Source organism: Mobula hypostoma, chromosome 15, assembly GCF_963921235.1.
Source record: "Mobula hypostoma chromosome 15, sMobHyp1.1, whole genome shotgun sequence".
Classification (NCBI taxonomy): domain Eukaryota; kingdom Metazoa; phylum Chordata; class Chondrichthyes; order Myliobatiformes; family Myliobatidae; genus Mobula; species Mobula hypostoma.
Window position 1 is genome coordinate 15,459,462 of NC_086111.1, and position 26,257 is coordinate 15,485,718.

The 26,257-nt window shown below is 40.5% G+C and overlaps 2 protein-coding genes across 2 annotated transcripts in view; both read left to right on the forward strand.

Moving 5' to 3' along the window:
• Nucleotides 1–26,257, forward strand: part of LOC134356716 (testis-expressed protein 264 homolog) — a 440,281-nt gene that overhangs the window by 160,682 nt on the left and 253,342 nt on the right. The window lies entirely within an intron of this gene.
• On the forward strand, nucleotides 9,098–11,192 carry LOC134356715 (E3 SUMO-protein ligase ZBED1-like). The gene has a single exon (XM_063067772.1). The coding sequence runs from the start codon at nucleotides 9,217–9,219 to the stop codon at nucleotides 11,188–11,190; it is 1,974 nt and encodes a 657-aa protein (XP_062923842.1). The 5' UTR covers nucleotides 9,098–9,216; the 3' UTR covers nucleotides 11,191–11,192.

Genomic DNA, 26,257 nt, shown 5'->3' on the forward strand with positions numbered 1-26,257 from the left:
CACCTCACCTGGAAGGATGGTTTAGGGACCTGACTGATAGTGAGGGAAGAGATGTAGGGGCAGATGTAGCACACATTTCACTTGCAAAGATAAGTGCCAAGAGGGAGATCAGTGGGGAGGGGCAAATGGACAAGGGAGTCACGTAGGAAGTGAATCCTGTGGAAAGCAGAAAGTGGTGGGGAGAGAAAAATGCGCTTAGTGGTGGGATCCTGTTGGAAATGGTGGAAACTTTGGAGAATTATGTGATGGACGCAGAGGCGGTGGGGTGGTAGGTGAGGACAAGAGGAACCCTATTCCTGGTAGGGTGGTGGGAGGATGGGGTAAGAGCAGACGTGCGTGAATTGGAAGAAATGTGGTTGAGGGCCATGTTGATGGTGGAGGAAGGGAAGCCTCTTTCTTTGAAAAAGGAGGGTATCTCCTTCATTCTCGAATGAAAAGCCTCATCCTGAGAGCAGATGAGGTGGAGATGGAGGAATTGAGAGAAGGGGATGGCATTTTCACAAGTAACAGGGTGGGTAGAGGTATAGTCCAGGTAGCTGTGAGAGTCCATGGGTTTATAATAGATATCAGTGGATAAGCCATCTCCATAGATAGAGACAGTGAAATTGAGAAAGGGGAGGGAGGTGTTGGAAATGGATCAGGTAAATTTGAGGGAAGTTGGAGGCAAAGTGGATGAAATTGATGAGTTCAGCATGGGTGTAGGAAGCAGCATCAATGCAGTTATTGACGTAGCGTAGGAAGAGTGTGGGATGGTCACCAGTGTAGGCTTGGAACATAGACTGTTCCTTGTCGCCAACAAACGGGCAGGCGGAGCTGGGACCCATGCGACTGCTAATGGCTACACTTGTTTGAAAGAAGCGGGAGGAGCCAAAGGAGAAATTATTTAGAGTGAGGTCAAATTCCACTAGGTGGAGGAGGGTGGTGGTGGTGGTGGTGGAGGGAAGTTGGTTAGGTCTCGTGTCCAGAAAGAAATGGAGAACTTTGAGGCCTTCCTGGTGCGGAATTTGTACTCCCACCACCTCTTAAACCTACTCCCCAGCTTTTTTTCTCCAGTCCTACCGAAGGATTTTGATGCAGAACGTCAATTGTACTCTGAATGCCTGCTGAATTCCTCCAGCATTTTGTGTGTGTTGCTTGGATTTCCAGCATCTGCAGATTTTCTCTTGTTTGTGATTGAATTCCTTATCTTTATAGCTTACCTCTTCTCACCCATTCTCTTCTGAGCCGCAGAGCCAGACTCAGTGCCAGAGACCTGACTGCTGTAGCTTTCCTCTGTTAGGGCCCTAGTTAACTGGTGTAAATAGTATGGAAACTGCAGACAGAGAGTGGGATACTAAATTGTGAAGTAAAAAATAGACCATACATGGTGCAAGCAGGTGTAATTGGCTAGCTTTATAAAAGGAATTCTTAATAATGAATTTTCATATCCGGTTCTAAAAGATGAAACATTGCAAATTAACGTGTAGCTTGATGAAATGATTCGGGTAATTTCATGGAAATTTTGGAATGACGTTTCAGCTCTGTACACAGGCAGAGTGTCAACAATGAACAATGATTGTCAGAGCTAATATATCTAAGAGGAAGTTAACTATTCCGCAGGGTTCAGATTTCCAGCATGCATTTTATTTGGTTTTCAATTACTGTTCATTGTGTGGTCTGATTTAGAATGGGATGACATGTGAACTGTCAGAGGCTGCCATATTCCATTTCAAAATTGGTCCTGGTGTCGAGTCTGGCAATCCAATTGGAGGAGTAATGGCTAGCTATACCTAATAAAATGGCCACTGTGTTAGTGGTCTTCTGCCCATCCAACTCATGGTTCGACGTGTTATACATTCAGAGATACTCTTCTGCACTCAACTGTTGCAACGTGGTTATTTGGGTTACTGATGCCTCCCTTTCAGCTTGAACCAGTCTGGCCATTCTCCTCTAACCTCTTTTATAACAAAGCATTTTTACCCACAGAACTGCCACTCACTGGATTTTTATTTTGTTTTTCGCACCATTCTCTGTAAACTCTAGAGACTGATGTGCATGATAAACACACATCACTCTGACTGGTATGACAATCATTCAACGATCAAAGTCACTCAGATCACATTTTCTCTGCATTCTGATTTGGTTTGAACAACAACTGAACTTCTTGACCATGTCTTCATGCTTTTACATATTGATTCTGCTATGTGATTGTCAGATTAGATATCTGTGTTAATGAGCAGACGTACAGGTGTAGCTTAAGTGGCCACAGTGTGTATGTTGACTTGAATCAGGTATCAAAAAAACTGGCAACCTTTGAGCTTTAGTTGGGCTGTGACAGGTTCATGTTTGAATTGACATTTAATCTTACACAAGGCATAAGCAGAAATACCCTCTTAATGTCTACCCTGGAGTGTGGTTTAATATGGTTTAATAAGATCACATCTCAGTCTTTTAAATTCGTGGTGTAGTGTCCAAATCTACTCTGACTTTCCTCACAGGAAAAGGCCCTTATCCCTGATTCATCCAACTGAACCTGCAGAATTTTAAAAGCAAACTACTCTAGATGTTGGAATCAAACCAGAAAATGCTGAACATGGAGAGGGGGAGGGGGAGGGGGAGGGGGGGAGAGAGAGAGAGTGAGAGAGAGAGAGAGAGAGAGAGAGGGAGAGAGAGAGAGAGAGAGAGAGAAAGAGAGAGAAAGAGAAAGAATATGAATCCAAACACAGGACCTTCCTCCAGGCGTAGCGAGCAAGAGGGCGAGAGAGTGAGACCGTCAAACACAGACACTGATCTCTGGCAGTAGGGGGTGAGAGGCTGGGGAACAGTGCTGAACACCCGCTCTCACCTCAATGATTTCAATCTTTCTCAATGCTTTAATCAGCAAGATTGGTGAGAAGTGGAGTTGTTCATGGGTTCGACACCATCTCCAAGCCTCTTGGGCTCAAGGCCGCACGCTTCGCTTGAAGCCTCCTCAAACAGCCTTGGAGACACCAAAGTGCCAGATCACGTAATCGTTCCAAAAACACACCACCAAGATGTAGACCACAGGCTCCAGCAGAAGCAGAACCACACTTGAAAGAAAAAGAAAATGTGAAAGAAATGAAAGCAGTAGCTTTATGAGCCATTTGGAGGATGTCACCCTTGGTCACATTGTTCACTGGCACCATCTTCTTGTTGAACAAGACTGCATCTGGGAAGGGGACCAGGGCAGGAATAGTAATTCTAGGAATCTCATAGTCCACCCTATTTATACCAACATTTTAAAAGAACTCTTTGAAAGTATGTTAGAGCCTGCAAGAGACTATACTCCCATGAATATGGTGACATACTCTGTAGAGTATACCTATGTCTACAGTTGGATAATGTATCTGGAAAACAGACAGAAACTGCTGGATATACTCAGCAGATCGGTATAATGTTAACCAGATTTGAACCCATGTTCAGAAAACCTGAGCAGTCCCATAATGGTCCCTGGATCTGTGATCACTGGGTATTCCATCCCTGGGTACATTTTCATTTTTGTCCCACCCTCAGCCAGGTTCAGAATCCTGTTTCAGCTGAATACCCCTGGCCCAAGACAATGGAGTACCTGGCTATTAAAGTTCAAAGTAAATTTATTATCAAAGTACATATATTTAACCATATACAACCCCCCTGAGATACGTTTTCTTGTGGGCATACTCAGTAAATTCATAATAGAGTAATAAACATAATAGAATCAATGAAAGACTGCACAAACTTGGACATTCAACCCATGACAGCCAGAGACAGCCAACTACAAATACCATGACAACTCCATGACAGCCAAAAGACAGCCAACTACAAATACCAAAAGAAATAATAATAATAATAAATAAATAAGCAACAAATATCAGGAGTACAAAATAGATTTCTCTATATTGATTTCTTAGTATTCCACTGGGATATTCTGGCTGTTCCCCTATAAACAATGAGGAAGTAGGCCTCCTGGTTGCTTTGAAGACCTGCTTATGTCCATTGCACAGGTCACACATAAAAATTTGGAAGCATTGTCTGGATTTGCAAGTGTGCACTTTGATGCCACTGCACTTCTCGAGTTCCTGGAGGACTTAACAAGTCATATAATGAGTCTTGATTTTCTATCATATATGTTTTTCAGAAAATATGAAATATGTCTGCTGTCATAGATCAGCAGTTTCAGGTCGGGGCAGGTGCATGTTTAATTGCAGAAATCTGGAATGTTTCACCATGCTGTAGTTAGCTTTGCGAAAGTAAAACCATGTTCTTTGACTCACTATTGAAATACGTGAAATGGTGCAAATTTGCTGACTTCCAAATTTACATCAGAATTGCATCTTATCCATTGCCATCTGTAGGCTCATTTAACCATGACGTTCAAGGAATCAGGCAATGTGATTTTAAGAATATTACATTTTAATCTTTTTTAATCCTTTTACTCTTTTAATCCAATCTTTCATTTGTGTTATTTCTCTTTACGTATATAATTTCTTCTATTTTACTCAGTTCCTGCTTTAATATAACTAACCTTCTGTCTGATTGGTTGAGGAGAGCAGGATTGGTATTCTAGTTCATGCCTGCCAAAATGCATGTTTCCTTGCATGACCTTATGTTTTCAGCCAATAGACATAAACTATATAACACCTAAACGGGCATTGGGAAGTTTAGCCAACTGCAGATATCATTAGATTTCCTTCATAGTCCCTTATTTCAAATTACTTTGGTATGCAAAAGCAGGTAAATTTATGATTGATATCAGGAAATCCTACTTTCAGAGAAGTAATCAAATTTGTGGACAAAGAATGTAAAAATCTTTGAACTGTCAAGTGAATCATTTGATTGCCTGAATCAGTCTTATAGCGGACTGAAATATCAAATGTGGTGTATTATAGACGATAGAGAAATGATATTATGGTTCCAGCCCTAATCAGTTCATATTTTCTAGTCAGCAGCAAATGCCAGTAGTTGCTGCCTACCTTTGAAACCAATTCACAAAAAATGAAACCATGTCCAAGCATGGATTCCAAAATGTATTAATTCTTACCAAACTTCTGCCAAGAACTGTATCTATGGAAGGTTTCAGGGCCTTCTTGTACAGAAGAAAAGCTTCCTGTAGGCACTGTTCCAGGTCCTTCTGATTCCCTGGGCACTTTCTGTCTCATTACATTGTTGAAGGATTCATTCATTCAGTAACAACACTGATGCAGGAAGGGGTTACACGTATGGTGGGATAGCTCTTTATTACCTGATCTCGTATGCAAGCTGGAATGCTGAGAGCTGCTAGAACTGGCATGGTACAGCATTATGCAGTGAAACCTGCCAGTGTTGTTTTCTGAACCTTGTAATTGAAGATTGTGATGACTATGGAACTTTGACAAATTGCGTGGGTTCCCTTCCACAACCCCAAGGTGTGTGAATTGGCGGCTTAATTGGCTATTATAAATGCTTGTAGTCTGTGGGTGAGTAATAGAATCTGTAGGCAGTTGATGTGAATGTGGGGAGAGTAAAATAGATCAGTATGACATTAGTGTAGCTGAGTACACAAACTTGATGGGCAGAAGGGCTTGCTTCTGTGTTGCATGATTGTTTCAGAATAAGAACTATTTCACGATACTATTTCATCAATTTTACAAATCAGAAATTCAATTTTTAGGGCTTAATTCTGCTGTATGGAAGATAAACATCACAGGGATGTTGTTCTTTTCATTTTTTTTAAAACACTGGGGGCCGCAGAATCTGTTTCTCAACATACTTGGGAAGAGGGCATGCAGTGAGGATGAATGTATCAGGTAAGTGCTAGCCAACGAGTGGAAATGGACATATGATGAAATCTTCAGGAATTTATCTTATCAGATTGGCAATGATCTTGGCTGTTGAGGAAAAGTGGGTAGTAGAGCATGCAGGGAGAGTTTTGGTTCCTTGAAATAGAAGTCCAGCTCTTAATCAAGCTGCATAATCTCCTTTTTGCTGCATTTGATTTCCTGCATAAATCTGATCACATCAATGAGTCTAAAAATATATCAATTATAGATAGTGAATGTAAATTATTGTTATGTTAACTGGCTGATACTTTATAATATACTTAACACAGTATTTCAAAGCTATTATAATTTTGTTTGATTTTCTCTTTTAAAATTACTTTATTTCACAGTGCTATATAGTTGGAACTGAAACTCTCTTCACAGTAAATACAGTTGAATGCTTTCACATTATTAAGTTACACGTTTTGTCGCAGGCTGCTGGTGCACAGACAGAAATACTTCATTTTTATTTTGTTAGCTTCAATATTGGCCCATGTTTTAATTTAAATAAAATACAGTCCATAAAACCTACTAAGCAGCATGCAGCTATATTGTTTCAATATTTTTGATTCAAGGTGATCTTGTAGTGATTGGGAGACATATGGGGAGCTCAGCACCTCAGTACAATTGCATGAATAGAATATAGTTTATACCAGGGTACTGGACCATCAGCAGAAGTATATGACTGAATAGGAGTCTATTTTTGGTTCATGTTACAAACTGTCTAAAGAGTTGGAGAGAAGGTTCAAACATCAGAGGTACAGAGGGTCTTAGGAGTCCTCGTGCAAGACTCACAGAAGGTTAATTTACAGGTTGAATCTGTGGTAAAGAAGGCAAGTGCAATGTTGGCATTTATTTTAAGGGGAGTAAAATATAAAAGCAAGGAGATAATGCTGAGCCTTTATAAGACACTAGTCAGGCCGCGCTTAGAGCATTGTCAACAGTTTGGGGCCTCTATCTCAGAAAGGATATGTTGTCATTGGAGAGAGTCCAAAGGAGGTTCACAGGGATTATTCCCGGAATAAAGAGGTTAACATATGAGGAGCGTTTGGCAATTTTGGGCCTGTACTCACTGGAATTTAGAAGAATGTGTGGGGATCTCATTGAAACTTACTGAATGTTGAAAGGACAAGATAGGGTGGATGTGGAGAGGATGTTTCGTCTGGTGAGGGTGGCCGGCCTCAAAATTGAAGGGTGATCTTTTAGAACAGAGGTAAGGAGGAATTTTTTTATCCAGAGAGTAGTGAATCTGTGGATTGCTTTGCACAGACCGTGGTGGAGGCCAAGTCCGTGGGTATATTTAAGGCAGGAGTTGATAGTTTCCAGATCAGTCAGGGCATCAAAGGATATGGCAAGAAGGCAGGTGTATGGGGTTGAGTACGATCCGGGATCAGCCATGATGGAATGGCACAGCAGACTCGATGGGCTGAATGGCCTAATTCTGGTCCTATGTTTTATGGTCTTATGGTCTTATAAAAAGAATGGCTCCATGCTGCCTACAATTGATTGCAGGTGGAAAGAACCAAATCATATACAGAAATACTAAGGGATTGATATCATGGCAATATTTGCTCAGGTATCTTATTTTAAAGAATATGACATCTATGTATACAAAAATTATGAAGACTCAATTTGAATTTTGAAGAGCTGGCTTTTTTAAATTCCGTTTAATTTGAATATGAAAAGGTTTAATCTAAAAATATTTCAAAGTACAGAAATTTTGAAATATTGCAAATTGGCTTTATTTTCATTGCAGTGTTTTTTGGTTTTGAATTGAGTCTTCAACACCATTTCAACATGGCTGATGCACTTTAACTCTCAGCCCTAATCTTCTGCCATCCCACCTCCCCCTCCCCCATTTCCCTTCATGCCCTGACCAATCAAGAATCTTATACCCTCTGCCTTAAATATACATAAAGACGGCCCCCACAGCTGCCTGGTTAAAGTAATTCCTCATCATCTCCATTATAAAAGGATACCCCTCTATTCTGAGGCGGTGTCCTCTGGTCTTAGACTCTCTTAGATAGCTTTCGATGGGATCAACCCTTATTCTTCTGATTTCAAGTGAATATAAACCCAGAGCCATCAAACGCCTTTCATATGACAATCCTTTCAATCCTGGAATCATTTTCATGAACCTCATTTGAACCTTCTCCGGTGTCAGCACATCCTTTCTAAGATAAAGGGGCCGAAAACTACTTTCAATTGAGGCCTCACTAGTGCTTTATAAAGTCTCAATATTACATCCTTGTTTTTATATTCTGGTAGGTAATTTTAAAGGAAATTTATCAGATTGCTAACGAAGAGAAAAGCTGGATTCTTGCAAAAAGCTGGATTTCCTTGAAGTATCTATTTTAATCTATTTTAATATTTGTCAAAGCCGGAAAGCCACGCAAAGTTTATGCTAACTTAAATGAAATACTATGCTACTAGGAAGATAAATAGAAATATCATTTTTATTTGTAGAACTAGCCAGGCAGAATTGGCTGTCTCCCCCTACACTCTAAGTCCTGATGCAGCAAATGTTGAATGTTCCTCTGCCTCCACAGATATTCTTCACCACTGAGTTCTTCTAGCAGTTTCTCTATTTTTGCCAGATAAATATAAATATTGTTTAAAAATGGTTGGCCAGTTATAAGATTTCCTTAAATTAGAACTTGATTTTTAATGTATGTAATTTCGATTAGAACGAACTTTAACCCTGGTTCCAAAAAAATTTACTATAGCTATAAGGGGATTTCAGTACCTATATGGCAGATGCAGATTTTTAAAAAACTTGGTTTTGTTGGCCTGTTCTATGTTATCATCCCTGTGGTGTCTGATGTATTTTTGTTAATAGCTTTTCTAACCTGATGATGCTTTCTTTGTTTATGTTCCTTGCTTGCACTTGTAGATCCATGATCTGCCCCTCTACATCTTCCTGCATTCCTTATTTGTTTCCATTTGCCTCTTTGTGTGGACCCCTTTGGTTCTCCTCCTGAAAAATAGAAACACTTCTTAGTTCTATTTATCTTCTACCTTCTCCTCTTAATGAAAACAAATGAAAATTATCTTTGTGGGTAAAAAAATGGAAGGTGTTCTTTGTATTTTACATTTCAGAGAGATATTGGAAAACATTTGTAAAGTTTATCTTATTTACCCTTACATTAATGTAAATTCTAGCTAAAATGTGGCATCATTTTGAGTAAGGGTTCTCTGGTAGAATTATTGTTATTCAGATATAGTGTTAGTCAGAGAATCACTCGAATATGAATCCATCTTTTTAATTGATAATTTGTCAATTTAAATTTCCTTTCTAGGCTTTGCCTTTTTGCGTGTGTAGCAGGAATCCCTGTCTGTGATGGCATCCTTCTGATCTGTCTTCTTTCTACAAGACACAGCCTAGAAAGAAGATTATTTTGCCACTGTAGTTGTCCTGTTTAGCAGCACACTGAGAGCAATGGAAGGAGATGGGGACTTTGTACATTGTGGATCTGCACTTGTGAAAACTGAAAGACCTCAACTTGTGGAAAAGAGCAATACCACATCAGAAGTGTGGAGATACTTTGGTTTCCAACCTGGTAGTGACGGTAGGCCAGAAAATATTGAAACCCCAGTCTGCAAGATCTGTTTCCGAGTCATTCCTGCTAAGGCCTCAAACACAAGCAATCTTTATGCACATCTAAAATCCCAGCACCCTCACATTTACATTGAGGTCAAAAGCAAACCCAACCAGGCGCCAACTACTACAGCTTCATCTGGGGAACCAAACAAAGATCAGACAACTACGATGCGGGAAATCTTTCAGCGAAAAGATAAATTTGATCCGAAACCCCGAGAGCACAAGGAGCTGACTAAAGCTGTGACGTACTTTGTCACCAAGGATAGGATGCCTCTGAATACTCTTTCCAAGCCTGGCTTTCAGCACCTCTTGAGCAAGTTTAACCCTAAATATGAGCTGCCGAGCAAGAACTACTTCTCTAGAGTAGCTATTCCATCACTCTATGCAGATGTTCGCAAAGTTGTGGAGAGAGAATTAAAGAATGGGGATTGTTTTGCTGCAACTGTTGAAACATGGACATGCAGAGGCAATGAAATGTACCTAACATGTGGGGTTCAGTATGTGGATAGTGATTGGATCCTCAAAACACACTGTCTGCAGACCCAGTACTTACCAGATGAACACACTGGTCAGAGTTTTAAGTGTGCTCTTGAAGATGTGCTGGAGGAATGGGGGTTAGATCCTACTAGCCTTGTTGCTGTCACTACAGATAATGGATCCACTGTTAAACATGCCTGTGAGTTGTTAGGCTGGAAAAGAATTAGCTGCTTCAGCCAGAACCTGCAAAGTTCAATCCAAAAGGGTCTTGAAGATTCGCGCATTGAACGAATTATCCAGCTATCTCGTCAAATATTCTCTCAATTTTCACGCAGTTGCAAAAGGAAGCGGGATTTTTCTATAGCTCAGGGTCAGAAGGGGCTTCCAAGAAATTCACTAAAAGCAGATGTTAACAACCAGTGGGGAACAACTTTGGATATGCTTGAAAGGTTTCTTGAGCAACAGGATGCAATCAGAGCTGTATTAGCCCATGACCGTAAGATATGTCGTCTTGTTCCAACATGGCAAGACATTGATGTTCTTGAGTCCATTGTAAGTGTTTTACGCCCATTCCGTGAAATGACAGAAGCTCTGTCTTCTGAGAAATTCATTGCCATTTCAGCAATAAATCCTCTTATAAAACACATATGTAATGATCTTGTAAGAGAGGAACAAGAGGAGTTAACTCTTGGGTTTCTAATGAGAATGAGAATAAAGCGAGACCTTGAAATACGATATGGAGACCCAGAATTGGTACATTTTCTGGATAAAGTTACATTCATTGACCCCCGGTTCGGTCCCACATGTGTAGACAATCTAGAGAATGTTCTGCAGCAGATTAAAGGAGAAGTACTTGCTGGCAAAGTGGCTGAAGAACCCTCAATATTTCAAATAGGCTATGATGGTTCAACACTTTCTCCATCAAGCTCTTGTAGTTGGTATGATCGAGATAGCCCAGGGCCAAGTCATCCAAAGAAAGCTAAATATGGAGGAGGTCTTGCAAAGGTATTTGGAAAGCAGAGTGGAGATGGAGACACAGACAAAACGGTAACTACTTCAGTTTCTCTGCAGGAGCAGCTTGATCGAGAGCTGGACTTTTATTTCAAGGAACCAAAACTCTCCCTGGAAAACTGTCCTCTTCAATGGTGGAAAGCCACCCAGAATTGTCTGCCCTTGTTAGCAAAACTAGCCAGAAAGTATCTCTGCATCTCTGCAACGAATGTGGCATCAGAAAGAGCGTTCAACAGAAGTACTTCTGCGTTTGCCGAGTATCGAAGCAGCGTGAAACCAAAACATATGGACCAGGTGGTGTTCTTAGCTGAAAACCTCCCATGAGCTTGAGGACTTTGAGAATAACTTTTTTTAAAAAAAACGCAGCACAGGATTGTTCTGAATGATTTTGGCAATGAAATGTAAAGAAGATCATTGATAAATGAAATATTTGTATCTGGGCCAAAATGAATTAAAGATTATAATCTTTTGTATGGTGAACATGGGATTAGCCACTAGCTGTTAGTAATGAGCCTATATTTTCCCTTTGACTTGCAGAGATTTGTTTTCTAGTGTACAGTATATGTTCTCCTTGAGCCAAGTAACTGCAGTGTTTTTATGCTTAGCTTACAGATTTTGTTTGTCCCTCTTGGCTGTTTACTTCTCTTTGCAATCAGATATGAAGAACCTTCCTTCTACTTTATGATTCTTCAAGAATGGTGGTGAGAGGTGGTCAAGATGCTCTTTGTTGAGCCCATCATTTATCAGTAGAAAATACCTCTGTTGCAAACTCATAACTTGCTAGTTAGGTGTTGCACGCTGATTTGTTGGTTCCCTCCAAGCCAAGTTATCGATGTTTTTATTCAGTTGACTAATTAATACATAATTTTGTTGGAAGTGATTTAGATAAAAAAAATGGGTTCTTCTGATTCAGCTTTATGTATTTTTCTGTCAGTAACTTGCATGCTTACCTATCTGATACATGGTTACATGGAAGTTTCCATGTGTATTTATAGTAATGAATCAGAGACATGCTTCTTTTCTGTCAACTAATTTGAAAATGAAAATTGGGGGTATTCTATAGGCCCCCTGGTAGCAGCAGAGATACAGAGGAGCAGACTGGGAGGCAGATTTCGGAAAGGTGCAAAAATAACAGGGTTGTTATCATGGGTGACTTTAACTTCCCTAATATTGATTGGCACCTCATTAGTTCCAAGGGTTTAAATGGGGCAGAGTTTGTTAAGTGTGTCCAGGACGGATTCCTGTCACAGTATGTGGACAGGCCGACTAGGGGGAATCCCATACTAGATCTACTACTAGGTAATGAACCGGGTCATGTCAGAGATCTCTCAGTGGGTGAGCATCTGGGGGACAGTGACCACTGCTCCCTGGCCTTTAGCATTATCATGGAAAAGGATAGAATCAGAGAGGACAAGAAAATTTTTAATTGAGGAAGGGCAAATTATGAGGTTATAAGGCTAGAACTTGCGGGTGTGAATTGGGATGATGTTTTTGCAGGGAAATGTACTATGGACATGTGGTCGATGTTTAGAGATCTCTTGCGGGATGTTAGGGATAAATTTGTCCCGGTGAGGAAGATAAAGAATGGTAGGGTGAAGGAACCATGGGTGACAAGTGAGGTGGAAAATCTAGTCAGGTGGAAGAAGGCAGCTTACATGAGGTTTAGGAAGCAAGGATCAGATGGGTCTATTGAGGAATATAGGGAAGCAAGAAAGGAGCTTAAGAAGGGGCTGAGAAGAGCAAGAAGGGGGCATGAGAAGGCCTTGGCGAGTAGGGTAAAGGAAAATGCCAAGGCATTCTTCAGTTATGTGAAGAAAAGAAGGATGACAGGAGTGAAGGTAGGACCGATTAGAGATAAAGTTGGGAAGATGTGCCTGGAGGCTGTGGAAGTGAGCGAGGTCCTCAATGAATACTTCTCTTTGGTATTCACCAATGAGAGGGAACTTGATGATGGTGAGGACAATATGAGTGAGGTTGATGTTCTGGAGCATTTTGATATTAAGGGAGAGGAGGTGTTGGAGTTGTTAAAATACATTAGGACGGATAAGTCCCCGGGGCCTGACGGAATGTTCCCCAGGCTGCTCCACGAGGCGAGGGAAGAGATTGCTGAGCCTCTGGCTAGGATCTTTATGTCCTCGTTGTCCACAGGAATGGTACTGGAGGATTGGAGGGAGGCAAATGTTGTCCCCTTGTTCAAAAAAGGTAGTAGGGATAGTCCGGGTAATTATAGACCAGTGAGCCTTACGTCTGAGGTGGGAAAGCTGTTGGAAAAGATTGTTAGAGATAGGATCTATGGGCATTTAGAGAATCATGGTCTGATCAGGGACAGTCAGCATGGCGTTGTGAAGGGCAGATCGTGTCTAACAAGCCTGATAGAGTTCTTTGAGGTGATGACTAGGCATATAGATGAGGGTAGTGCAGTGGATGTGATCTATATGGATTTTAGTAAGGCTTTTGACAAGGTTCCACGTGGTAGGCTTATTCAGAAAGTCAGAAGGCATGGGATCCAGGGAAATTTGGCCAGGTGGATTCGGAATTGGCTTGCCTGCAGAAGGCAGAGGGTCGTGGTGGAGAGAGTACATTCAGATTGGAGGATTGTGACTAGTGTCCCACAAGGATCTATTCTGGGACCTCTACTTTTCGTGATTTTTATTAATGACCTGGATGTGGGGGTAGAAGGGTGGGTTGGCAAGTTTGCAGATGACACAAAGGTTGGTGGTGTTGTAGATAGTGTAGAGGATTGTCAAAGATTGCAGAGAGACATTGATAGGATGCAGAAGAGGGCTGAGAAGTGGCAGATGGAGTTCAACCCGGAGAAGTGTGAGGTGGTACACTTTGGAAGGACAAACTCCAAGGCGGAGTACAAAGTAAATGACAAGATACCTGGTAGTGTGGAGGAGCAGAGGGATCTGGGGGTACCTGTCCATAGATCCCTGAAAGTTGCCTCACAGGTGGATAGGGTAGTTAAGAATGCTCATGGGGTGTTAGTTTTCATAAGTCGAGGGATAGAGTTTAAGAGTCGCGATGTAATGATGCAGCTCTATAAAACTCTGGTTAGCCCACACTTGGAGTACTGTGTCCATTTCTGGTCACCTCACTATAGGAAGGATGTGGAAGCATTGGAAAGGGTACAGAGGAGATTTACCAGGTTGCTTCCTGGTTTAGAGAGTGTGGATTATGATCAGAGATTAAGGGAGCTAGGGCTTTACTCTTTGGAGAGAAGGAGGATGAGAAGAGACATGATAGAGGTGTACAAGATAATAAGAGGAATAGATAGAGTGGACAGCCAGCGCCTCTTCCCCAGGGCACCACTGCTCAATACAAGAGGACATGGCTTTAAGGTAAGGGGTGGGAAGTTCAAGGGGGATATAGAAGAAGGTTTTTTCCTCAGAGAGTGGTTGGTGCATGGAATGCACTGCCTGAGTCAGTGGTGGAGGCAGATACACTAGTGAAGTTTAAGAGACTACTAGACAGGTATATGGAGGAATTTAAAGTGGGGGTTATATGGGAGGCAGGGTTCGAGGGTCGGCACAACATTGTGGGCCGAAGGGCCTGTACTGTGCTGTACTATTCTATGTTCTGTGTGCACTGACTGTACAGATGTCACATTCGAAAAGAAAATAAGGTAAACAGGGAAGTAGTTAATGATTCAGCACTTGACTATCCAAGTGGTGAACTCCTCTGAATATTTCGGAACATCGGTTTAAAACTGTATTCATACGCTGAGAGACTTTCTGCACGTTTGTAATTCTAAATAGAGGAACTCCTGCTGTAGGTGGAAGGTAGATAGTGAACTATTTAAATTTATGTGACTGTCTACAATATTCAAATGCTGGTTATTTATATATTACTATGTTTTGTGTATAACATTTTTAACCACAAATATTATGGCCTATAATGCTTTTTAATGTTAGCGTTTAACATTTATAATTGGTTTCTTTATGTAAAAATATATAATTAAAAATAATGGAGAAAATGTGTAAAATGCCAGCATCATGATTTGTTGAGAAATCATTCAAATAAAACCAAAAATGGCTGCATTTTAATGTTCCTGGAATTTCTTAAATTCATCTGGCTTTCAAATAGTGTTAAATATCATTTTTTTTTCACTTAACTATGTGAACTGTTTGTACAGTATTTACAAAAAACAAGTTTAAGACCTAAGCACATATAAAACCTTAAGTTCGGACAATGCTGTATCACAAAATAGTGAATAATGGTTGAAAAAAAACAATTTGAGCACAGTCAACATGTAATTTTCCAGGATACATTTAACATTTAATGCTAAGACACCAAAGTAAAATAATGTCTTTGCTTATCATATCAGTTTCTTTGTTCCCACTATATCTCAGTGGGAAATATATCACTATAACATCTAACTCTGTTTCTAGCCAATTAACTTTACAAAGTTGTACAGTTTTGGGATATCTGAGGAAACTGGAGCATCCAAAAGAAAACCCACACAACCACAGAGAGGACATAGAAACTCCACACATTCAGTACATGAGGTCAGGATTGAACCTTGATCTCTGGAGCTGCTAAGCAATAGCTCTGTTGGCTGTATCTTTGTGCCATTCTTTGGAACATCCTGAAGACGCAGAGCTGGTGAGTTGCTCTTAATCAGCTTTAGGCGACAGGTTTACATAAGGATGGGGCAAATTATCAGTTGATCTGTCTTTTGAGGTTTTGAAAGAACCATTTGCAATTATTTGAATTATGCTGTTAGATCTTTTAATTTCAGTAGACTGAACATCTTATTCAAAACATCTCTCAGTTCTGCAGTAAATTTCACCCTTAATTTTGGACCTATTTCTAGAATGGAACTTGAGCCCAGCACTTATGACTTATAGCTAGAGTGGTAATAACCAAGTTGGGCTATATCTTGAGGTCCTATAATTGTATATTTTTGATTCCATGCCTAATTTAAGCACACTTATTTTGCGCTATAACATATTTTTCTCCCATATAAGACTCAGATAAAAGAAACTTTTAGTCAAAGCACAATTGTTGAAAATTTTCAAGGGTCGTTTACAATTCTGTACTTTCAAAAGGTACACTGAATACATACTCCAGTTGGCAGAGAAAATAGAGCTATAATTCATCCTCTGGCACAAAGTGTGAAAATGGACTATAAATGTTGAAATCCACATCTGAAATTTAATTTAATTGAAGTCCATTTACTCACCCAGGAACTTTCTTTTGAAATGGAAACATACATTTGATCTGGAGTCTCCGTTCTTTTTGATCTAGAAACCACTTGGTTCTCCAGAATCAGAATTAGCCTTAATATCACTGGCATATTTGTCAAATTAGTTGTTTTGTGGCAGCAGCATAGTGCATAATAAAAAAAAACTACAGATTACAATAAGAAATGTATATGATTAAATTAAATATGTAGAGAGAGGGAAAAAGTAGTGTGGTACTGTACGTGGGTTCATTATCCATTTAGAAATCTGATGGTTGAGAGGAAGAAGCTGTTCCTAAAATGTTGAGTGTGTTTCTTCAGGCCCCTGTGTCTCCTCTTTGATGGTAGCAATGGGAAGAGGGCATGTCCTTGATGGTACCAATGGGAAGAGGGTGGTGGGTGTCCTTAATGAGGAAGACATCCCCTTTTGAAGATGTCCTCACTGCTGGGGAGGCTAGTGCCTTTGGTGGAGCTGTCTGAGTTTGCAGCTTTGTGCAGCTTTTTCAGATCCTGTGCAGTGGCTCCTCCATACCAGACAGTGATGCAACTGGTAAGAATGCTCTCTAAGGTTCATCTGTAGAAATTTAGAGTCTTCGGTCTTATACTAAATCTCTTCAAACTCCTAATGAAATATAGCTACTGCCATGCCTTTCGGATTGGATCAATATGTTGCGTTCAGGACAGATCTTCAGAGATGTTAACATTCAGGAACTTGAAACTGCTCACTCTTTCCACTGCTGATCTAGCGATGAGGACTGACCATAAAACCATAAGACACAGGAGCAGAATTAGGCCATTTGATGCATCAAGCCTGATTCGCCATTCCATCATGGCTGTTTTATTATCCTTCTCAGCCCCTTTCTCCTGCCTTCTCCCCATAACCTTTGATGCTCTTACTAATCAAGAACCTATCATTCTCCTCTTTACATATACTCAATGACTTGCCTTCCACAGCCGTATGTGGCAATGAATTCCACAGATTCACAGCCGCCCTCTGGCAAAAGAAATTCCTCCTCATCTCTGTTCTAAATGGACGTCCCTTTAATCTGAGGCTGTGCCCTCTGGTCCCACACTTTAAATATTCAATAGTTTTCAATGAGATCCAACTCTCCCCCCCCCTTACCCCGTCTTGTAAACTCTGGTGAGTACAGGCCTAGAGACATCAAACGCTCCTCATACTACCTCTCCAGTGTCATTTTCCAGCAGTCCGATACCCACTCTCGCCTTTCTTTTACACTTTATATATCTGAACAAACTTTTGGTAATGTCTTTTATATTATTGGCTAGTTTACCTTGAAGGGTTGTCCTTGAACATTCCGACCAAATGGTTGGCACAGGTTTTCAGTGCCCTACCAGGTACGCCGTCAGAGCCTGGGAGATCAGGGTGATGATTACATTAATGTGGAATTATCACTGTTAGAGTTGACAGTGAAGGGAAGTCTTGTTAGATTCGTAGAGTTCACTGTAGAAAGACTGGCTCTCCAGCCCACCGTATTCATGCTGATCTTTTTCCCCTCTTCTACACTATGTCCATAGCTTTCGAGACCTTTCCTGTTCATGTGCCTGTCTAAATGTTTCTTAAATTGCATCTGACTCCATCCCTCTTCCTACAGTGAGTTCTCCAGCGTCTTCATTGTAATGAAGATACAATAAAGCTATTGACCTGAAAAGCCGACTGTATTTTCTCCCTACAGGTGCTGCCCAACTCATTGAGTTTTTGCAGCAGCTCTCTTCACCATTTACACCTCGGACTTCAACTGCTGCACAGAGTCTTGTCATCTTCGGAAGTTTTCGGATGACTCTGCCATAGTTGGATGCATCAGCAAGGGAGATGAGGCTGAGTACAGGGCTACGGTAGGAAACTTTGTCACACGGTGTGAGCAGAATTATCTGCAGCTTAATGTGAAAAAGACTAAGGAGCTGGTGGTAGACCTGAGGAGAGCTAAGGTACCGGTGACCCCTGTTTCCATCCAGGGGGTCAGTGTGGACATGGTGGAGGATTACAAATACCTGGGGATATGAATTGACAATAAACTGGACTGGTCAAAGAACACTGAGGCTGTCTGCAAGAAGGGCCAGAGCTGTCTCTATTTCCTGAGGAGACTGAGGTCCTTTAACATCTGCTGGACGATGCTGAGGATGTTCTACGAGTCTGTGCTGGCCAGTGCTATCATGTTTGCTGTTGTGTGCTGGGAAGGCAGGCTGAGGGTGGCAGACACCAACAGAATCAACAAACTCATTCGTAAGGCCAGTGATGTTGTGGGGATGGAACTGGACTCTCTCACAGTGGTGTCTGAAAAGAGGATGCTGTCCAAGTTGCATGCCATCTTGGTCAATGTCTCCCATCCACTACATAATGTACTGGGTGGACACAGGAGTACATTCAGCCAGAGACTCATTCCACCGAGATGCGGTACAGAGCGTCATAGAAAGTCATTCCTGCCTGTGGCCATCAAACTTTACAACTCCTCCCTTGGAGGGTCAGACACCCTGAGCCAGTAGGCTGGTCCTGGACTTATTTCATAATTTACATATTACTATTTAACTATTTATGGTTCTATTACTATTTATTATTTATGGTGCAACTGTAACGAAAACCAGTTTCCCCCAGGATCAATAAAGTATGACTATGACTATGACTATGACGTTTGCTTCAGATTCAAACATGTGCGGTCTGTTATACGTTTGCATCAGAGTCAGTTTACCATTGTCTCCATGGTGTGGTACTGTGGACACTTGTAGCTTAGGGTTGGTTGGCTTCTCGCACTGAAGGATATTAATGCATGTGATTTTTAATAGCATTTCAGCAGATTTCATAAATATTTTCCATAAATTATCAGATGTATTCACTAGAAGATGATGTGCTTAAAAACAGCTATTGATGGAAGAGGGTCATGGTCATGTACTTGTGCTTACAGACTTTTGTTCACCAATTCCCAATGCATCACCTTCAACCCCTAGTGCTTTTTTGCAATTTTTCCCAAGATAAAAGACCCATCAGTGATAATGTACATCCTATTAATCTACTCTTGCAAGTCCATATTAGCAGATATTTTGAACTAGGAATATTTCAATCAAGTGAGTAATATATTAGGAAATCCCAGTGTACATGGGGCAGATCTACAGTATCTGAACAACACACAAAATCCTGGAGAAATTCAGCAGGTCAGGCAGCATCTATGGAGGAATCATGTTTTGAGCCAAGATCCTTTTTATTCCATAAGTGCTAGCAGAACTGCTGATTTCCTCCAGTATTTTGTGTGTGTGTTTTCTGGATTTCCAGCATCTGCAGAATCTCTTGTGTTTAGAGTACCTGAAATTTGCACAACCAGACATTGGTCTTAATAGTGAATCCTATGCTGGATTTTAAGAAAACTGCATGCTGGGTTTCCTGATTAAAAACAGCCAGTACAAACTAAGCATCTACTGTACCTGTAATTTTTGCACTGATTCTTTTGAGTAGCAGCCAACAAGAAAACTAAAGGATTTTTGCCATACTTACAGGTGATTGATAACTTTGTTTTTTAAAACGACTGAGTATGCTTTTCTTAAATAAAGGTAGCCAACTTTTCCTACCCTCGGGAATAGAAAGGACACGTGACAATGCTGCTGGAGGAATGTGTGGAAAAATAACAAAGTGAGGTGTAAATTATATTATTGGGTAGGTGTAAATGAAGCAGTTCCAGCTGTGATGGCTGTTTAGAGTTGTTGCAAATGGCCTTGCATTTTCTCAGATGGTTACAAAGGCATTTTATTGACAATGAAATCAATTCTTGCAGCATTTAATCATAAGTCACAGAAGTAGACTAGATAAATGTAAATATAAATATATTACTACCCTTCAACCATCAGGCTCCTGAACTTGCCTGGTTGACTTCGATCACCTCAACTGTGAAGTGATTTCACAACCTATGGACTCACTTTCAAGGACTCTGCAACTCATGTTCTATTATGTTTGTATGTATTTATTTAATTATTATTTGGGTTGCTTTTTTTGCAAGTTTGTCTTTTGCATGTTGGTTGTTTGTCAATCTTTGTGTGTAGTTTTTCTCTGATTCTATTGTATTTCTTTGTTGTATTGTGAATGTTCGCAAGAAAATGATCCACAGTATATAGTGATGTATTTGTACTTTGATTATAAATTTACTTTGAACTTCTAGCACTGGACTGCAGTAAGTGTGTTTGCTACCTTATTAGAACACTTATTTTTCTCTTGCTATTCATATTTCTTGCTCATAAAGTTGCTTTTAAGGGGCTTGCATCCCTGCATTAAGCTCTGATAGGAATTCTTGGTCTATTTTTTAACTGAATGTAAACTCATACAGTGTTTCTTAGTATTGTTTAGCCACTAAGTCCTGCATGCATTCTCTTGCTCACCTCTCCTTTTGGTGTTAGCTTGATCAGCAGCTGCAGCATCACATCTCCAGATACAATAATAACAAAAGATTGCTTGTGCATATTTCTGTTGACAACTGACACTTTGCCCAGTTACTTAAATGAGCAGAAACATATTGAATAATTTGTTGATTTAAGCAAGTAATCTTCCCTGCAATGGATTTTGTGACCAATTTAGATGTAGTCTCCTGGTCAACATCTTCATTGGATAGGAACCATATTCACTGAAGTATAGATTCCATTCAAGTGAATACTTCACACTGCGACACTAACATTTAACATCCAGGAACTGTTCCAAGTGCGTAGTCATAACAAAGTATTTCCATTACCTTCTTCCAGTTGTTCTATTTAATGCATATGACTTATATGTCCTTCACAGTGAGATCCAAATTGACACAGAGCACTACTGCTAGTATTAGAAAATGTATTATCTGAAACTACTTGTTGACCCATCCTTCTAACTTTAAAGGACTTGTGGTGCTCTAAAATCCATTTGTTCTCCACATCGTTCAGTATCTACTATTTATTTCAAACCTCTTGTCTTGTTGCATCACTTCATATGCATTACCCTGCATTTCTCAGGGTTAAACATCATTTTCCACTTTTCAGCCCAACCAACCAGACCATCCTTCTCTTCCTGCTGTCAGCGAAACATCTAGTTTCTATATTGTAAACATATTTCAAAAGCATTTATATATATATTAAAAAAACAAGAGACTGGGTAGTGTTCTGTATGGAATCCCATTGGTATTCCAAACACAAAAGCATCTGTCAACCATCACAATTTACTTCCAAGGTTAATTTTGGTTTTAGTTTATCACTCTCCCTTGGATCCCTGTGCTGTTTTACTTTTTTTGAACAGCCAGCGAAAAGGGACTTCACAAAAGATTTGCACAAAGCCAAGTAGGCAGTATTAAATGCACTGCCTTCATTCACTCTCTGTTACCTTTTCAAAAAAATTGTGCATTATTCAGACACAACATCATTGTTTTTTTTATATATAGGTACACGTTTATCTTGAACTATTTGAATCTTCTTTGTAAATGCCTCCCACTGCTGTGAGACTGACTTGCAATCAAATAGCTGACTGCAGCTTATTTTTTGTTAATTATTTCCCTGCCAAATTAAATTGGCCTTCCCTTCATTTGGAATTTTCACTTTTATTTCATCTTTGTCCTTTCTCTTAACTATACCAAATCTAATAGAATTATGATCATGCCACAAACATTTACTCTGTTTGACTTTCTTTCCATTTGCCCAAAAACCTTTTCTAAAACTAATACAGAATTGTTTCCAGCCTCTCTCTGCCGTACCCCCACTTGTTGAGCTTAAAACCTAATAGCTAAAATAGAAGTTCCATGCAGTTTAGGAAATCAGTGTCCATTAACAATAACTATATGGTTTATATTAGGGTAGTTGAAATACCACACTATTACTGAACTGGTACTTTGAATTTATTCCATTACTTCCAGCTTTTTTCCTTAATATGTTCTTTTATGTCTTTTTAACACCTTTACGAGAATGAAGACTATACTGATCAATACTAAACTAGGCATGACAACCCGCCTCAGAATACTGAAATGTTACGTTTATCCAGTTATGTTATATGGCTCAGAATATTGGACAATATCTAGTAACATGAGGAAACAAATTGAAGCAGCAGAGATGTGGTTTTTGAGGAGGATGCAAAGAATATCATGGATGAAACAAATACCTAATGAGGATGTCATGAACAGAGCAAACACAAAAAGAGAAATAATGTATGAGATCATGAAAAGGCAACGTAACTTCATTGGACATGTGATTAGTGTTATGTACCCCGTAATTGGGTTGCCAAACCAGCAGAAATGGATCACTCAGTTGGAGTCTGGATTACTAGAACTAAGAAAGTTTTATTAAAGAAACAAGCAACACAGTACTCTAATCAAAAGGATAATAAATGCAACAGTTCAGCAATGATAAACATACATGTACACAGAATTAAGATAACAGGATCAATCAAGCTCTATCGTTGTCTAGGGGTAAATGATCAGTTTCAAAGTGACGCAAAGTTCAGTTCAATTTAGTTCAGTTCAGTTCGCAGTGATCGCTGCCGTGGCGATGGACAGTGGGGGGGGGAGGAGAGAGAGAGCAAAACGAATGAATATTCAAGGCTTCCACACAGACCTTCGCAGTCAGCTTTCGGGCGAGTCCTTTGTGATGTCATCTGAGGTCACCGGCCGTGACCCCTTCGTTTCCAGATGCGATCGTTTCTCTGCGGTGAACCTGGCACCCAGGCAAGGGTGGACACACACCAGGTTCCCGCCGATCGTGCCTTTCCACCCTGTGCGTTTATGGCCCGGTACTTCCCACCGACTTCTGAGAGACGCACTGCTTCCAGGGTCTTGTTACCTTGGGTGTCGTGTGTGTCTTGTCTTAGCGAACCTGTCCCTTTTTAGCCCCCTGCTGGGGTATCGCTTGTCCATCACTTCAAACAGTTCGGGGTTCAAAGGGGGAGCCGATCTTGACAGCTCTCCTTCCCCTTCATTAACATCTCCAAATGCTGCTCCATTGTTTTCCTTATCTCTCTCTCTCCTGAAGACAGGTGGCAGACCAACTGCTGATCCCACTGGTGCCAGCACAGGACAGCTACATCTTAATCTATGTGTATTCTCGTCACATTAGGAAAGAGGAGTTAGAATGCACGATATGGAAAAGACTGAAGGGAAGAAAGCAAGAGGAAGACAAAGACAAATGATGATGGAGACAGCAGCCAGAGTACTGGAAATGAATACCAATAAATTGATCCACTTGACCTGAAACAGGAGTGTGTGGGCCATGGCAGTCAAAGCTCAAACTGGGCACGGCACCTGATGATAATGATGTCTTTTTTACCCCCTTTTACTCAACCTTTAACTATCCTAATTCCTTAATCCTTTCAATGTATCACCCCTTTTCACAGCTGTGGTTGTCTCTTTAATCAATATTGTGACTCCCTCCCCCATATTTTACCCCAATCTATCACTTCTGAAAACCCTGTAACCAGCACCATTCAGTGTCAGTCCTGCTTCTCTTTAGCCGTTGTTGTATAACTTTGTTTAAGGTGCAGTGCTGAACGTGTTGTTACCAACGCATTTGCTAGGGAACATGTTTCCCTTCTATCTTCTCTGATTTTAGATAACTTATGCTTTTCTTCATGGTGAGTTATCTTTATACCTAGGGAATTTACATTTTAATGGCCCACCATTGCTCATTTACTGGTTTTCTGGCCATTCATTATTCCCACTACCTTTCTCAAATCTCTGAAATTAACTCTTTCCTTTTGGATTGCATTTCTTTATTGATCCTCATCTCTGCCCCTTTTCGTTGGGCTGAGGTAGTGGATTTGCCATGTGGGAATTATTAGTGCAAATCTAATGGTACATTTTAAATTGCTGTTAAATAGTCTGCATCACCTTACTTCCTTACAATGTCCTGTACTGCCATTCAATGAGTTCAACACTGATCAATGACCTGCACCATCTTCCTGCCTGGAATTCATTTGATTCCATTCAGTGTGTGTTGTATTGGTGAGATTTGCTTCCTGAACTCTGCTTTTCTGGTTTGTTTTGAGGACTTGTATCAGGCGATTAAGGGATAAAAGATAAAGATTATGTTTATTTGCCAGTTTGCACATCGAAACATCAAAACATGCAGTGAAGTGCATTGTTAACAACTAATACTGTCCGAATATGTACTGGGGGCAGTCTTCAAGTATTGCCATGCTTCCAGTGCCTACATAGCTTGAATTATTTCAAGCTTCAGCTGGCACAACTTCAAAGAGTTTCAAGCTCACAAATTAAAGCCTCCATTTATGCAGTTTGAGCAATGTAATGAAAATATTTTACCTTGATATCCATATCTGAACTGTTAAACCATTGAGTATTAATAACCTAGACAAAAAGAAAATCTCTATTAATCACTACTATATGGATTTCTGGAAAAGTTTTTTCTGGGACTGGTATGTTTGAGAATTCAACACTACAAATGATTTGTCAGTACATACTGCTCCATAGTCTATGAGCTCTTTGGTTAGAACTACAGACCCTTCCTCTCATTCCAAATGAAATATTTTGCCATAAAAATAATTACAATTAACTTGTTTGTTTGCTTATGTAGGGATTAAGGTTCATACTTCTTTATTGCAGGATGCCTCACAGTGAGCTTGTGCTACTGAGGCTGTTTTGGGGTAGAGGTGCCCTTGAGTTTACTGTTGTTGACAATACTGTTGTTGGCTCTATCGGCATGTAGGAGGGAGATTGAAAATCTGGTTTGATGGTACCACAACAGCAATGCCACCAAAACCGAAGAGCTGATTATTGTCTACAGGAGAAAGAAACCAGAGGTCCATGAGCAAATCCTCATTAGGAGAACGGAGATGTAGAGGGTCAGTAGCAATAAATTTCTTGGTGTTAATATATACCCTGGGACTAGCATGTAAGTGCCATCACAAAAAAAAACCACAGTGCTTCTACTTTATTAGAAGGTTACATAAATTTGGCATGCCACCAGAAACTTTGATAAATTTCTATAGATGCATAGTGGAGAGTATCCTGATTGGTTGCATCACACCCTGGTATAGAAACACTGATGCCCAGGAATAGAAAGTCTATAGAAATTGGTGGCTGCAGGCCTGTACATCACAGGAAAAGTCCTCCCCACTGTTGAGCAGATCTACAGGAGTGCTGCCACAAGAAAGTAGCATCCATAATTAAGGACCCCCACCTTCGGGCATCCCCTCCTTTCACTACTACCATCGGCCAGGAGATACAGGGGCAAGAAGAAGGCAGTGAGAATGAAGAAATACTGTCATCTGATTTGGCACCCCAAACCACATCTCAGACTGACCTCACTATGTGCATTTTGGAGGCAAACATAGAAGTTGCATATTTTCTAAATTCTTTAAGATATGCTTAGACCTCTTTGTGCATAAAAACATCATACGCAGGGACGGTTGTGTTTGACTTTCATCAAGAACATTGTCCACATGTAAGCTATGCTGTCATAGATTTGTACTATACAGACACGGATCCTTTGACCCACTATATTAAGTTTTCTTCCCATGCGTACTAATTCCATTTGTCCATATTAAGTTTATCCTACCCTTTGACTACTCAAGTACCTGTTTAAATGCCTTTTAAATGTAGTGGTTATTTCGCTAGTAGTACATTGAAGATGTCAACAACATCTATAAAAAACTTTCTCTTCAAATGCCCTTCAAAACTCCTTCCTTTCAGCTATTTCCTCCTGTTTTTGATACTCCTACCACAGGAAAAGGTTCTGCCTACGCTGTCTATGCTTTTTATAATTTTATGTTTTATCTATCAGGTCACCCATCAGCTTCCTTTGTTCCAGGGAAAACAAGCTTGGCTATCAAATATTTCCCCATAACTAAAGTCCTCCTATCCAGGCAATATGTTCAGGGCCCTGAACGGTGGTGAGGAAGGAGGTATAGAGACAGGTCACCTCCTCCCTCACTACCATGCAGGGCTCTAAATAGTCCTTCCAGGTGAGGTGACACTTCACCTATGAGTCTATTGGGGTCATCTGTTGTATCCAGTGCTCCTGGTGTGGCCTCCTGAATTATCGGTGAGACCCGACGTAGATTGGGAGACTGCTTCACCGAGCACCTACACTCTGTCTGCCAGTAGAAGCAGTATCTCCCATTGGCCACCCATTTCAATTCCCTTCCCCATTCTGCTATGTCCATCCATGGCCTCCTCCACTGTCATGATGAGGCCACACTTAGGTTGCAGGAACAATGCCTTGTATTCCATCTGGGTAGCCTCCAAC

What these genes read in the sequence shown, in the direction of transcription:
- LOC134356715 (XM_063067772.1), top strand. Translation starts at nt 9,217, where the DNA reads ATGGAAGGAGATGGGGACTTTGTACATTGTGGATCTGCACTTGTGAAA.